Genomic DNA, 15,829 nt, shown 5'->3' with positions numbered 1-15,829 from the left:
TTAAGCTCACAGTATAAAGACCACTTTGCAAGTTTTCGCCCATTTAGGTAAAATTGCAAACTGCTAATTTTTGAATTACCTTGAGTTATCAGTGACAAGCCACCCAAGCACTTAATGGCTGTCAAGCGTATGACTGACAAATCTGTGTGGCTTTCTCTTGAGAAACCAGCTATTGTTCCATATTAGTGGTAACTGAAAAGCCCTCCTCCTGAGTAGACTGGATTATGCACTTTTGTGTTGGGGATTAGCGATGATTTGATGTACTCTTTCAGTGCTATATATTAAATGGCACTTACGCATTCAGCGCAAGTGGTTTCATTAGGATCAATTATTTTATTTGCTTGCCACTTTCCGTTGGGACCGAACTGAAGAATTCACTTTGCATAAGAATTGGCTATCAGTTTTAAATTAGCTTTAACAAAAAATAGTGCAGCCAGCCTACTCAAAAACACTTCCGTTCTCAAAGTCTCTGCTGCTTTCTTGAAGGCCCCAAAGGAATTGGCATGGGGAGCCTATCAGATAAAAATTCCTGCCACTCAGTTGTGGTGGTTATGATGTGCCATCTCTACTTAACTGGCAAGTAGCAATGGTGCAGTAGCAACTGACCTTGGGAAAGATTGCAAGGACCACTGCTGCTGCTCTTTCAGAGCTGCTGTGCTGTCCAGCATCTCAGAGCAATATAGAGGCAAGAAGAGGAAGGAAATGTCCTTGCTCCCACTTCACAGATGCCAAGAAGTAAACGGAAGGGCTGGTTGGGTGCTTTGGGGCATGAGGAGGGCGGGCAGAGTCAGAGAGGAAGAAACAGGGAATTCTTCTATGGCTTGGATTTTGATCTGAGCTGGAAAATGATTTGGTGGGGAAAGAAGCTTCAGCTTAAAAGTTTGCTGTTCCTTTCGAAGTGGGCTTTAACACCAAGGTTGCAGGTTCGAGTGCCTTATGGGACAGCTGCATATTACTGCATTGAACTAGTTGATCCTCAGGGTCCCTTCAAACTCCACGATTCTATGATTCTATGAAGTTCTGAAGTTTTCAAGCAAAGCTCTGGTGGATTTTCCAGTGTCACTAAAAAGGTGTTGCGGACAACCCAGGAGTCTCATGTCCCCATTTAATAGAGGCATCCCGTTACTCACTGCTGGAAACTGGCTGCTAGACTAAACAAACTGCTGGATTAAGGCTCCAATCCTACGCACGCTTACCTGAGAGTAATTTCAATTGAACTCTTTTTCTTTCTTCTGAGGAGAAACATATAAGTTTGCCTTGTTAATGTGTTTTTGTTTTGATCCTGCAAAACAATGCTTCTATTCTTACTCACATTTATTCTTGCATTTAAATCCTTCAGGCCTCTGAAGGAGGAAAGCAATACAGGGCAGTTGAGAATTACTGGATAAGAGCAGTTTTTCTGCAAACAGAAGGGAAACTGTTGACTTGGACACCCGACAGAAAGACAATCTTTTCATTGTCCCACAGAGCAACCGGGCCCGACCCCCGAGAGCCATCTTAAGCTGCTCTACATTTTATCTGCCAGTTGTTTGAATTTACTCGTCAACACACCGTGTCAACATGAGAAAGTGACCATATTTTTATTTTAACAATTTAGATGACTTTTTGCAGGGTGTCCCCCCCCCCCTTTGCTAGGAGGGGAGAAGAAGGTGGGGGAAGCTCTCTAGATCTCTTTTCGCTTTGGAGTGTTGGCCTCATTTTTTTCCCTTGTAAAGATGTCTCAATTTATAGATTTTATTTTGTACTCTTGTCTTGAAGACAGAATGTATGTGGTTGCTTTTTTTTTTTTTGCATTTGCTTTTTTTTTTAGTCCCCCTTTCTCTGTTCTGTCACTTCTAATTCACAGTTGCTAAGCGTTCCAAGAGCTCACCAGAGGGACCCTCTCATAGTGTGATTTGAAAACTTTCAGATAACACCTACCAACAGAAGCACCATATGCTCTGAAGTTTCACGACGCACCAACAGGAGCATTCCATATAGCGTTTGAACAAAATTCCCAAAGATAGCATCCTTTGCTACCAACAAAGGCCTCTTTGCTTAGGGTTATATATCCCATGCTAGCCAAATGTTACAGCATCTCCTGCCCCTGCTCCCCCTCCATTTTATACTGCTCCTGGTCTGCACAATTGCACCACACAGGTGCCATTTAGGAGTGGGAGAAAGGTTTTAGGGAGGGGGATAAGATTATGCAAGATCCAGTGGCCTGCTGTTGAATATATTCAAGGTTAGAGTGCCAAAAAATAATAATAATTTAAGAGCAATAGCTGTGAATATTGTGTGTGTGTACGTGTGCATAAGCATTAGCTGTGAATTTTGTATATAAGTATTCCAGTAACTATAGCAGTGTTATCAGATAGTCACCCTTAAATAAAAAACAAGGGGGGTGGATTTATGCCTTTGGCATGCATCCCTAATACACAGGCCTGTTTTCTTATTTAGGATAAAGGATGGGAGCTTCTACAGAAATGTTTCAGGTGTGAAGTGCTCCCTGTTCAAGATCCAGCCTGATGAAGGATTTCGGGCAACTTGAAAGCTTGCAGATTATTCTGTAACAGGTTGCTTGGTCTAATAAAAGATATTGCCCTCATATGGAGAGAGATAAATATTGTGCGGCAGCAAGGGCAGCCTTGAACTTTGAGGAATGTGAATATTTGAAGGAACAACTCCTACGCATCATAGCCAGCGGTGAAAGTGGAAGAGTGACCCATTCTGAATCTGACCGGACACAGGTTAGAGCTCAACGTCGAGCCTACCAAGTGGCGGTAGCGACGGCGAAGAAGACTTTCTTCACCGCCTCTATTGCATCTGCAGAAAACAGCAGCAGGAGACTTTTTCAGGTGGTCCGCAATTTAGCGGAATCACCTGCTACATCGGGGCCCAGTACGGGCCACATGATCTCCTGCCATGATTTTGCAAAGTTTTTTGCAGATAAAGTCGCTCAGATTCAGGAAGAGGTAGACGCCACCGTGGGAGCAGGGCCAGGGCGGGAGAGTGCTAGAGTCCTGTCTAGTCAAATTGCGTGGGATCAACTCCAATCTGTTACCTCCGAGGATGTGGACAGGCTGCTTGGACGAGTGAAACCAACCACCTGTCTCCTTGATCCTTGCCCATCCTGGCTTATAAAAGCTAGCCGGGAAGGACTGGGCGATGGGCTTCGTGGGGTGGTGAATGCTTCCCTCTGTGAGGGAGCCTTCCCAGACCCGCTGAAAGAGGCGGTTATTAAACCGCTTCTTAAAAAACCATCTTTAGATGCGGCCACGATGGCCAACTATCGCCCAGTCTCAAATCTTCCATTCTTGGGCAAGGTGATTGAGCGAGTGGTTGCTGAACAACTCCAGGTACGCCTGGAAGAAGCGGACCATTTGGATCCCTTCCAGTCAGGATTCAGGCCTCATCATGGGACTGAAACTGCCTTGGTCGCACTGGTTGATGATCTCCGGCGGGCTAGGGACAAAGGTGAGAGCTGTTTCCTAGTTCTGCTGGATCTCTCAGCGGCGTTTGATACCATCGACCATGACATCCTTCTGGACCATCTTGAGGGGCTGGGAATTGGGGGCAATGTCATACAGTGGTTCCGCTCCTTCCTCCTGGGCCGTGTTCAGAAAGTGGTGATGGGGGATGGGTGTTCACACCCCTGGGCTCTCACTTGTGGGGTGCCTCAGGGTTCTGTCCTCTCCCCCATGCTTTTCAACAGCTGGGAGAGATCATCAGGGGGTTGGGGCTGGGTGTTCATCAGTATGCGGATGATACCCAGCTCTACCTCTCTTTCAAATCAGAACCAGTGAAGGCGGTGACGGTCCTGTGTGAGTGTCTGGAGGCGGTTGGAGGATGGATGGCGGCTAACAGATTGAGATTGAATCCTGACAAGACAGAAGTAATGTTTCTGGGGGCCAGGAGGCGGGCAGGTGTGGAGGATTCCCTGGTCCTGAATGGGGTAACTGTGCCCCTGAAGGACCAGGTGCGCAGTCTGGGAGTCATTTTGGACTCACAGCTGTCCATGGAGGCACAGGTTAAATCCGTGTCCAGGGCAGCTGTGTACCATCTCCATCTGGTACGCAGGCTGAGACCCTATCTGCCTGCGGACTGCCTCGCCAGAGTGGTGCATGCTCTGGTTATCTCCCGCTTGGACTACTGCAATGCACTCTACGTGGGGCTACCTTTGAAGGTGACCCGGAAACTACAACTAATCCAGAACGCAGCAGCCAGACTGGTGACTGGGAGCCGCCGCCGAGACCATATAACACCGGTCTTGAAAGACCTACATTGGCTCCCAGTACGTTTCCGAGCACAATTCAAAGTGTTGGTGCTGACCTTTAAAGCCCTAAACGGCCTCGGTCCAGTATACCTGAAGGAGCGTCTCCACCCCCATCGTTCTACCCGGACACTGAGGTCCAGCACCAAGGGCCTTCTGGCGGTTCCCTCACTGCAAGAAGCCAAGTTACAGGGAACCAGGCAGAGGGCCTTCTCGGTAGTGGCGCTCTCCCTGTGGAACGCCCTCCCACCAGATGTCAAAGAGAACAACAACTACCAGACTTTTAGAAGACATCTGAAGGCAGCCCTGTTTAGGGATGCTTTTAATGTTTGATGTATCACAGTATTTTAATATTCTTTTGGAAGCCGCCCAGAGTGGCTGAAGAGTCCCAGCCAGATGGGCGGGGTATAAATAATAAATAATAATAATAATAATAATAATAATAATTATTATTATTATTATTATTATTATTATTATTATTATTATTATTATTATTGTGAGACTTGTGATGAATGCAAGTATAGAATTTTGCTCCGGTTCCCTAAGCTTTGTTTTGGGGCTGCAAACCCAGGATCTCAAATGAGTGTAGAAGCCACAGGAAGTTAAAGTCAACTCAATACTGGCTCTTTTTCCAAGTGCTGACTTGTACAGTGCCTGTTTTCTAAACCGCTGTTGCTTTCTCATTTGTGCAGTGTATTTTTAGGTGCACACTCACAACAAAATCTCTTTCCAGATGTTCAGCCAATCTATAGAAGGGTAGAATTAGAACGGTGACCATGTTCCTGACCTCCATGTAGTCTCTAATCCCTCAAACACATACAATGAAAATGGGGGTGAGGACATTAACTCTACCCTCCCTCCATGCCTAGTTGCTCTATGTTTATATATTACTACGTTTATATCTTGCCTTTCATCCAAGGAGCTCCAGGTAGCATACATGATACCCTCCCTCCCCATTTTGTGAGGTAGGTTAGGCTGGAAGATGGTGACTGGCCCAAGGTTACCCAGTGAGCATTTGAACCTGGGTCTCCCTGGTCCACTCTGACTCGCTAATCCAGAAGTGGGAAAGGTGTGGATGCTGCTGGACTACAGCTCCCATCAGCCACTGCCAGCATGGGTAATGATCAGGGTTGATGGGAATTGTAGTCCAACACTTGGAGGGTGAATGTTCCCACCCTTACTGTAACTACACTGGCTGCAGGCCTCTATGAGATGGAGGCAGGGAAATCTAGAACCCTGGTTCTAAATTGCACGGCAAATCCACCAGAGCCCAAAAGGCTCCCTGCTTCAGAAGTTATTCCTCCTCTTCATGAAGGGTGATGGAAATAGAAGCTTGCTCATCCTCTCTCCCTCCAAACATTTCAAATTTAACCACCTGGACAGGGTTAATGGTTTAGAACAATCAGAAGAACATGGAGTGATCAGGGCAGAAGATTTTCAGGAGAGAGCCGGCAGTAAATCACACTGTGCAAGTTGGAGTTAACTCTTTATTAGCAAAAACATGGTCAGCACAGACTTGGCAGAGTATCAGGCCTAATGAGCACAGCAGTTCATCCCTGGAACGTCTTTCCCCGTGAATCAGTTGCTGAGAATGAAAGCTCCTGCTCCCTCAGTGCCATCTAAGTCCCCTCCTGTCTGGGGGTTTTCTCAAGCAATTGGGGACTGTGCCTGCGTGTAGCCAACCTCTCTTCCACCCTTTTCTTTTTTAAAAATACATTTTTATTGCGGTTTGATAATTGCTAATTCCATATATCACCTACCAATATCTAATCCCAGCTTACCATTACATTTACAATCTTCTCCCTCCCCACCTGACTTCCCTCAACTTCCCCTTCTGGTTTATTACATTACTTGTTATATTCTGCATGTATATATTCTACTGGGTGTTGTTACAATGTCGTCCTCCATGTTTAAACTCAATAAAATTGTGAAAGTTTATTCAAATCCTGCCAATGAATCAATTTCTTTTTGTTGTTTCTGCAAATAGGTTGTAAACAGTTCCCATACCTTTTTGAAGTCACTGTTATCTTTTTCATGTAATTTGTCTGTTAACTTTGCTAACTTTGTGTAGTTCATCAATTTTTCTTGTCATTGTTCTTTCGTTGGTATTTCTCCAGACTTCCAATTTTTAAAGTTCTTGCCACAGTTGTCGCATATAAAAATAGCTTGCATTTCCCCTTTGGTAATTCTTGACCTAGAATACCTATCAAAAAAGCTTCTGGCTTTTTCATAAATAATATTTATTTTTTTTCCAATTTGTTGTATATCATTTCCCAATTTTTTTTTATATGTCTACATTCCCACCACATATGGTAAAAGGTACCTTCCTTTTCTTTACATCTCCAACAGGTCTTTGATTCTGTTCTATACATTTTAGCCATTTTTACCAATGTAATATACTATCTATACATCATTTTCATTTAATTCTCTTTCAGCAATATGCAGTCCATGAATTTCAAATTCACTTTTCACAGTTTCCCCCAATCTTCAATTTGTATGTTATGCCCTACACCAGGGGTCAGCAACCTTTTTCAGCCATGGGCCGGTCTACCATCCCTCAGACCATGTGGCAGGCCGGACTATATATTTGGGGGGGGGGGGGATGAACGAATTCCTATGCCTCACAAGTAACCCAGAGATGCATTTTAAATAAAAGGACACATTCTACTAATGTAAAAACATGCTGATTCCCGGACCATCCGTGGGCCAGATTTAGAAGGTGATTGGGCCGAATCCGGCCTCTGAGCCTTAGTTTGCCTACCCATGAGTTAGAGTGTAGAAGAATATGCAGTTGTAAATGTGGGCCGGATTGAGAAGGCGATTAGGCTGGATCTGGCCCCTGGGCCTTAGGTTGCCTACCTCTGCCCTACCCCCTGTGCCCATTTAATCATTACTGATTTCACTTCTTCATCTTTAATTTCCCATTCCGCCCTTTTCATGCCTCTTCAGCTTCTGGGAGGCCAAGGTGGAGGGGAGCTTGTAGCAGTAGGAGAGGGAGACACCTGGGGCTCTTCACCAGCCTGAATCATCTCTGCCTCTTGGTTTCCCTCTTTCCACTCTCCTGCTTCAGCTTTTGCCTCTGATTCTGGACTTCCCTCTGACACTGACTCTCCCAGCTCACTAAGCCCCGTTACCTCTTCAGCTTCTGACACCTCCTCTTCCCAGTCTGCTCCCTTTTCTCCCTCTGGCCACTCATCATCATCCCACCACCATTCCTGGGCTCTGAGCCTTCTTCCCTTGGTGCTTCCCCAGCTGGTTCCTCCCACCATTCCTCTGCGTCCAACCAGTCCATGACGCAGTTACAATCTCACTGATGGCTTGGCTGGTGCCCATTGGGACTGTTAGGGCAGGAAGGTCAATAACAAGTGGAGTCAGAGCCAACTCGTTATAACTTTGTCCCCATCCTCTTCCCCGATGAGCTCTGCAAAGGCATCCACAGAGACCAGAGGCAGTAAGAAGGCAGGCAGGCGGGAACTGGCTGAGGCTGGTGGCTCTAATCCCTGTTGGCCTTGCCTCTCCTGCACAATCCTCATTCTCCCCCCTCCACCTTTTCAAGGAACACCTGAGAAGAACTGCAGTGATTTGTGAAGACTTCAGACCCTCAGGATAGCCTGAAAATGGGATGAATGACCTCTTCACCCACCAAACTGACCACCTCCGTCAATGATAGTGGTGGCCACATTAAAATCTAATTGCCTCCACGTTGGAATTGTGACCGAATTCCAAGGTCAGTTGGTGAATTTTCTCACTCCCACCCCCATCGGCTTCATCTGTTGTGACATGTGGATTTCTTTGCTCTCTCTCACACTGATAATTCCATGTACCCTTTTTTGATAATAAGATGGAGCATTGAGGAATATCTTTTTGAATCAATCAAAAGCAAACTCCACATAAAACGCAAGCTGTTCCCTTTGTGGTTAATTTTCATCCAGCTGCACTTAACTACTGATGGAGCCAGCAGAGAAAACTACTTGGCAACATTTCCTAATTAGGGGACGTTAATTACTGCTAAATACTATACAATTTCAATGTTAGAAGAGTTCATCTCCATCAATGTTATTACAGTACTAAAGGAATTAATAATGATTTCAGACTTGGAAACTGTTGCCAAAGTACCCATTAGTTCAGAGTTTTAAAAGTGGTTCAACAATGCAGTTTCAATATATGCACTTCACAAAAGGCTCGGAGCCAGTCATTCTCTGTGCTTCCGTCAGACAGTGAGAGAGGCCTGCAACCCTGGATTTGACAAGTTATTTCAAATAAATATGTGAACTTCAGCCTCTCTTGCCTCTGTAAACCTCTCATGTAAGCTATTGTCTCTTTCTTCCCCAATCAAAATCCTTCCTGTGGTCTTTTCCTTACTTCGCTAGATCGAACTCTCCTTTCCCAGGACAAATACTTTCTTTCAGCCAGTGCATCCCAGAATGCACCTCTCAGGTGGGTGCCATTGAAGGCTGGTGCTCCTAGTGGCGGAAGAAGCCTCTCCGGCACTTGGGGGGCGCTGAGGGGTGGGGCGAACTGCCCAGAGGCACAAATGTGGCACCCGTATGGATTGCCCCATAGGGACTGTGCATGTGTGGCAGCCTGTAAGACGCTGTGTGTGTCCTCGGCTGCTCTACAGCTGGGGGGGGGAGGCAGCGGGCCATCTTGTCACACCCCCAGGGTGGCACCTGGGACGGACCACCCCCTGCCCCCCTTCATACACCCCTGGGCGCTCCCCCACCTGGCTTCTTGCCTTTACATACTTCCAAGAAGCCCAAAACAAACATTTCAAGTCAAAATGGAAGCTGGTCAACGTGTGTGAGGCTTCACTTTGTTTTCAGATCTTTGACTCCACCTAGCTCCCAGCCACAATTGACCAAACTATGGGGCAGGACCTATTCATATTTCCATTTCTTCAATCCGTCTCCCATGTAGGAGAGTTCCAGCACCTATTTTTCTTGGGGGGGGGGAGCACTGCCTAGGACTTTTCCTCTGAGGCCAACTCCAGATTTAATGTGGCCTTCACAAAGTGCCCTCAGTGGACCATCTCTAGGTTCATGGACGTTCACGAGTTTACCTAGCAGCTGTAACGGGCTGCTACAAACTGCCATTTCAAATTTCCCACAATGCACCACAGCACTGCACCATAGGAAATTGTAAAAAGTGGAGTTGCTGATGAGAGGGTTTGGTTTTTTTTAGCACATAACACACACAACCTCCTATATAAAGCCTTGGAGAATCAGACAGAAGATCTGTCAAATCTAAGCATCTTGTTCTGAGCAGTAGCCGACCAGATGCCTCCACAAGGGCTGGGGGAGACATTGGGGTTGGTTTGCAAATTCAATTCTCCAAAGGCTGTGATGCAGTTCACCATCCAGAAGTTGTGTACAAAAATGCATAAATTGAAAGGAAAGTGTGCATAAAAATGAATGCAGTGAAACAAACACACAATTGCATTCTATTTGCGTAAGTTGCATACAAAAATGCTGATGATTTTATGTGAGGATGTTCTTGAGGTTAAGACTGATCACAACCTGATGTGGAAATGTGGCAAGCTGAACTTTAGCTAGGGAAAACACAGGGGTGCCAACTTGAATAAAAAATGGGGGGGAGTAAGCCCCACTCTGCAGAATCAATCACATGACGCAGCACGGACACACTATTTAAATGGCGACACCCACCAACTTTAGGGGGTCCCTTTCCACCCCTTTGGAGTTGGCTCCTATGTACCGAGAGAAACAAAAATGGCAGATTTGTCTATCCCTGAGCTCTAAGAAGCTCCAAATCAAACCATGTAGGGAAAGGTCCCAACTGGTATATAGCATATGAATATGGAGGTTCAATATAGCTGTTATGACCTTAGTTTTTGATAAGACGTCTTCTTGGGAAACAGGGCCCCTCCAGATGTTGCCAAACTACAATGCCCATCCTCCCTGACCATGAGCTATGGGGCAGGGATGGGGGCTGTAGTCTAACTTGTTCACTATGTGTGCAAGATGCCATGGGTTTTCTTATGGGGTGTGTGAAAAAGTTCTCCATTTTGTCGGCCCTGAATCTACTGTCAAATCAGCTTCTTTGGATGACCTCAAAGAGGGAGCAGAAACCTCTACCCATTTTCTCCATGCGATGAGTACGTCTATAAAACTCCATCCCTCACCCCAACCCCACAAACATCTTTGATGACACTTTTCCCCATCACCTCTAAAGCCCAAAGTCCCAAATTCTGCGGCTGTCATTCAAAAGGAGCATTCTCCAAGCTCCTGATGACTTTCCTTATCCTTTTCAAGCTGGACAACCCCCATCTTTGAGGTGGTACGACCATAACTGTGTATAACTAAAGGTAAAGGGACCCCTGACCATTAGGTCCAGTCGTGGCCGGCTCTGGGGTTGCGGTGCTCATCTCGCTTTCTGGCTGAGGGGGCTGGTGGCGTACAGCTTCTGGGTCATGTGGCCAGCATGACTAAGCCGCTTCTGGCGAACCAGAGCAGTGCACGGAAACACTGTTTACCTTCCCACCGGAGCGGTATCTATTTATCTACTTGCACTTTGAGGTGCTTTCGAACTGCTAGGTTGGCAGGAGCTGGGACCGAGCAACGGGAGCTCACCCTGTCGCAGGGATTCGAACTGCCAACTTTCTGATCGGCAAGTCCTAGGCTCTGTGGTTTAACCCACAGCGCCACCCGCATCCCATAACTGTTCCAATCCTCTCTTCTAATAATCCCTAGCAATGAATCTGCCTTTCTCCCAGCTAATGTACCAAACAGTAACAGCTAGCCTAAAATCTCATATAGGACACAAACAGAATAATTTTTCTCCTTCTATGCGAGTTTAGAGCAGCCAGGATATTAGCTCAAATGGCCATTAGGCATTTTAAACACGGTGTCCTTTTGTACAGTTAGAATCCTCTTGGTTCTCATCTGCCCTATTAAAGAATTGACCAGATGGAGATTTTCCTCCCCTCCCCCCCCCCCAGCAAATCCTCATCTTTTTTTCTGCACAGGTTGTATTTAATTAAAAATGATTCTTCCTTTTAATCCTACCCCTGACATTTTATCTATCATCCAGATGTTACCACTGATCATTTCAGCACAGAATCAGCAGGATAAAACTTACTTCTATTCTCTGAAGGAGGGGGGGGGAGGAAACCAAAGTTACAACTGAGCAAATTAAGTTATGGAGGTAGCTTCTTCTGTTCCGGTCCTCCTCAAAGTTATGAAGAGCCAGGCTTTATGGATCAACTTGGCTGACATGAGTGGATGGGGGGTGAGGAGAAGCAATACTTGGGGAGAAGGAAAGTTATTACCCCCCCAAACTGAGATTTATCTACTAAGAATGTCAGAGCCCAGCTGAAGCCCATGAGCCTGATATTAGGGGCTGCTGCTTCTCGGTTAGGGTGGCAGATTTCCAGCTTGTCTGATCTACTCTGGTTTTCACTAGAACCCCAAGAACTACCATTCAGGGCCAGATACAAAAGGCAAATAGCTAAAATAATAATAAAACAAAGACCAGGATGCCTCCGAGTGCTTTCTGAAGCCTAGGAATTTGTTTTCCATACCAGCGCAAAACTGAGCTCAGAAAGCTTTCAGACACAAGTCTGCTCCTGATTAGCTTTCTTCATGCCAGCATAATTATTTAGATGCAGGAAGTCCTTTTACTGTTCCTGTTAAACTGGGAGTCAGAAATCCTTGTCAAGCTACTACAGATCACTCAAGATCTGTACCCGAGATCTACCCATCTTCATCTCAAATTTGGGTCTCCAGCTGGACTACAACTCCCATCATCCCTGACCACTGGGGCTGCTAGCTGTTGCTGCATGAGCATCTACTCTTAGATTTTCTTTATATATATAATTTTTTATTAGTTTTTTTTACATATCATTTTCAAATAATCAAACATACTTTTACATCTTATACAGTTTTTTTGACTTCCATCAATCACATCTGAAAATTTTCCAATCTAATCACTTAATATACATCTCTTACTTCCACTATTACCTTTAAATCTCATAACTAATCTCTCTTCTTTCTCTATTTGCAATATTTCATATATTTCTCCTTACAAAACTTCTTGTAGTCCTACTAGTGTAATTTGTTGATTACAATTGCTCTTCAAATAGTTCGTATAGTTCTTCCAATCTTCTTCAAATCTCTAGTCCCGCCAGTTTCAAATCCTTCCAGTCATTTTGTCTAATTCTTCATAGTCCATTAATTTTGTCTGCCATTCTTCTTTCGTCGGAGTTTCCTACTCTTAGATTTTCATTTCTGTCTGCAGAAGATCTTTTAACAGCAGTTTCCCGGCATCTTTTACTTCTTTACAGCAGCAGCAGCATTCCAGCTATCTCTTAGTGAAATTCCCACTACAGGAATAAACACCATTTGGTTCGGTTTCTCAGAGTCTTTATTATTTACAGAACTTTACACTGGTCATTAATAAAGGGAGGGGAAAGCAAATAAAGAAACACCATCTTTTTCTCTTTTTAGCCATCCAGCCAGAGACTTATTCACATACAGTGGTACCTTGGGTTAAGTACTTAATTCGTTTCGGAGGTCCGTACTTAACCTGAAACTGTTCTTAACCTGAAGCACCACTTTAGCTAATGGGGCCTCCTGCTGCTGCCGCGCCGCCGGAGCCCAATTTCTGTTCTCATCCTGAAGCAAAGTTCTTAACCCAAAGCACTATTTCTGGGTTAGCGGAGTCTGTAACCTGAAGCGTCTGTAACCTGAAGCATATGTAACCCGAGGCACCACTGTACTCATTTACACTGACCCAGACTTAGTTGATTGCATGTCCTGATAAGGACACCTGTTGCTAGGGAAAAATTCCGTTGACTAGCATCTTGTCCAAGGCCATTTACAAGTTTCTTCTAGAATATTCCAACACTAGCTTGGTTTGATGGGAGTTGTAATCCAACAATAGCTGGAGACCCAAGTTTTGAGAAACACTGTTCTAGGCAGTACTGAAATCATGCACCCCTCTTTTTTAAAAAAGCAAGCCAAACATTTCTTTTTGAGTTGGCAGTTCCACGCAATGGTGGCAGTGGGAACTGGAAGTCTAAGAGAGAAAATGGAAAAAATCTTAAGTCTGCCCAGCGCCTGAGCCCCACTTCCTTCCCCAGCAGAAGGCAGCAACAAAATAAGGCACAAAGCTCGTGATGGCCTGATCTTTAGAAAGGTAGTGATTATTTTTAGTTAAATCGCGTGCGCACGGTAATTAATCTCAAGCGAAACGGGAGAACAATCCCTGCACAGAATATTTTTTTTTTATTTAAACATATGTTCTTAAAATGTCAAGCAATTTATTTCTGCAAAGTTAGAACTTGAGACAAGATTTCATAAAATATAATCCCATCCTTAAAAAAAAAAAAACCACCAGAGGCTCAGATTTAAGGCATGTGTAACGATTTTTTACAGTATTTGTACACGATTCCTCCCTCCATCAGCCTACAAAGAATTAAAAGGACTTTAAAAGCAAATGGGAAATTTGTGGATGGGTCTGTGTACTGCATTTCAGAGTTCTGTTGAGTTCCTGTACGTGCAAAAAGCAGGAGAGGTTTCCAGCTCAAGAGCAGGTTGTGTCGCTTGCATGCCTGTCAGGATCGCTCATTCAGAAAAATCTCCCAAATATCTCAATGAATGGGGAAGTTGCAGTCCTTTACCTGTGCTCCAGAATCACTGGGCTCAGCTCCAAGGCATGTGCTTGTAGACTCTTGCATAAGGGTGCAGCTGAGGTTTCATTATGGTTTTAGCAGCCCACAAATGCCATGCACCCTGCTGGATCTCAAAAAAGTAGAGTATCCTGTACAATGTGCAGTACAGTAGGTTGCAATCCAGAAAGACAAACACAAACACACACACACACACACACACACACAGAGGGAGGGAGGGAGGGAGGGAGGGAGGGAGGACACATTGCAAGATGCATGTCTGTGTCTGTGTAGGGGGGGTGAGGCAAATTGTTGAAGCCCTAACAAGCTCAAGATGACAATAATTCAACCATCCATGGCTCTGTTTTTCAGCACATCATGGGATACAGCAGCCTTCCCCAACCCAGTGCTCTCCAGATGTTCTAAGACTCCAACTCCCATCATTCCCAGCATGCATGGCCAATGGTGAAGGTTGATGGGAGTTGTAGTCCAAGGCACTTGGAGGACCTGAGGCTGATTTAGATCTGTATAAATGAATCTCTTTTTGTTCTTGTTTAGACTAACAACACCTCCCCGGCTCCCACTGAATACATCAAATGTTGCTTCTGAGACTCTGGAGACTTTCAGATATCACTTGCAATTCAGTTTAGGTGGCAGGTGGGCGTAAATAAGAGCTTCTTCTTTTTAATACCTGCTCTTTGCATTATTTTGTGAACAGACCTGAAGCCTGCAGCCCAGCTTTAGAGAAGGGGCAGGCAGTCTCAGACATCTGGCTCTCAAAAGAGTCTGCAACAGTGTCCATCCTGATTCTGGAGACCATGTTATAGTTTATTTCGGTGCCACCTTAAGGCAGCCTATGTAATGGGGAAGAGGGGTGGGTAGGAAACACCAGTACAAAAAACAAACCCATTAATACAAAATTCGCACTAAATCAATCATTTGATCATCTCTTTGCCCCACTCCCCTCCTGCTGGTATTAATGTTAGTGAATGAGGCACAGCAAAATTGACCTGGAAAAACCTTCAAAATCCAGAATTTCTCTTAGAATCATGAGCACTTGTCCAGCTTGGTGAAAAAGTGAGTCAGAAGCCCCCTGCCCTTTAATCCTTTCCCGAGCACATCCTGGAAAGGATTCGAGGACGTCGCTTGCTTAAGCCTCTTCTGTGTATCCCCTTTTTCTTCTTTTTCCTTCTCTCTCGTTCATATCATGAATTAGTCACTGGTCTAAGCCATAGGCAGGTCATAGGAAGCTGCGTATCTGCCGGTCACATGGTGGTAAATCTGCAGAGTGGGAGGGCAGTTGGGGAGGAAACGAGTTTACCGGAGCAGCAATGGAAAAGATGAAATTAAACAGGTGTAACAAAGCCGACAAATTAAGGGCAGGTTAACAAGAAGGCGGATGCCATTTATAAACTTTTAATTACTCGCGCCGATAAAAATAGCACAAGTTTTCTGAAGACATCTCCTTTGAGCACAAAATACACAAGATGATCTCATTCTATCCTGTTCTTTGCTCCGTATTTTATCTATTTGGCAAATTTTGTGTGCCGCTCCACTCCAAGGAACAGAAGCACACATGGGGCTCATTTAACATTGACCTGCAAGGCAGGCCAAGCCAAGAGTGTGTGGCTTACCTGAAACCACCTAGGAGGGCTTTGTGGCCAAGTGGGTCTAGCCACTGCACCTCACTGGCTCTTTCCAGGGAGAAAGATGTGGAAAGTGCCATTTGTGTTTGGGTCCTGCCAAATTGGGGAGTGAATTTTCCACCTTTCATTGGGCCCAATGCATTTTGGAATAATCACAATTTTTCCAAGATTCCTCTGAAACCACTGCCCCACCTTGATTTGTTCCAAAAATTGCATTGGGCAATTCTGCATGCAATGCAAGTGCTCTCCCTTCGAGCTCTCGGTCTTCTCCATTAAAAGCCTTCCAGCACTTGAAATAAATTAATA

The 15,829-nt window shown here is 45.0% G+C and overlaps 1 protein-coding gene across 1 annotated transcript in view; it reads right to left on the bottom strand.

Moving 5' to 3' along the window:
• Positions 1 to 14,684: 14,684 nt before the first annotated feature.
• The window catches only part of DERA (deoxyribose-phosphate aldolase), a 45,790-nt gene continuing 44,645 nt past the window's right edge, over positions 14,685 to 15,829 (bottom strand). The window contains exon 9 of the mRNA XM_053405562.1: positions 14,685 to 15,158. Coding sequence (XP_053261537.1) covers positions 15,102 to 15,158 — 57 coding nt within the window. The 3' untranslated portion in view covers positions 14,685 to 15,101. The remainder of the gene's footprint in view (positions 15,159 to 15,829) is intronic.

This window comes from Podarcis raffonei, chromosome 10, assembly GCF_027172205.1.
Source record: "Podarcis raffonei isolate rPodRaf1 chromosome 10, rPodRaf1.pri, whole genome shotgun sequence".
Classification (NCBI taxonomy): Eukaryota; Metazoa; Chordata; class Lepidosauria; order Squamata; family Lacertidae; genus Podarcis; species Podarcis raffonei.
The sequence above is the reverse complement of the archived record's forward strand: the minus strand, read 5'-3'. Positions and strand labels throughout refer to the sequence as shown.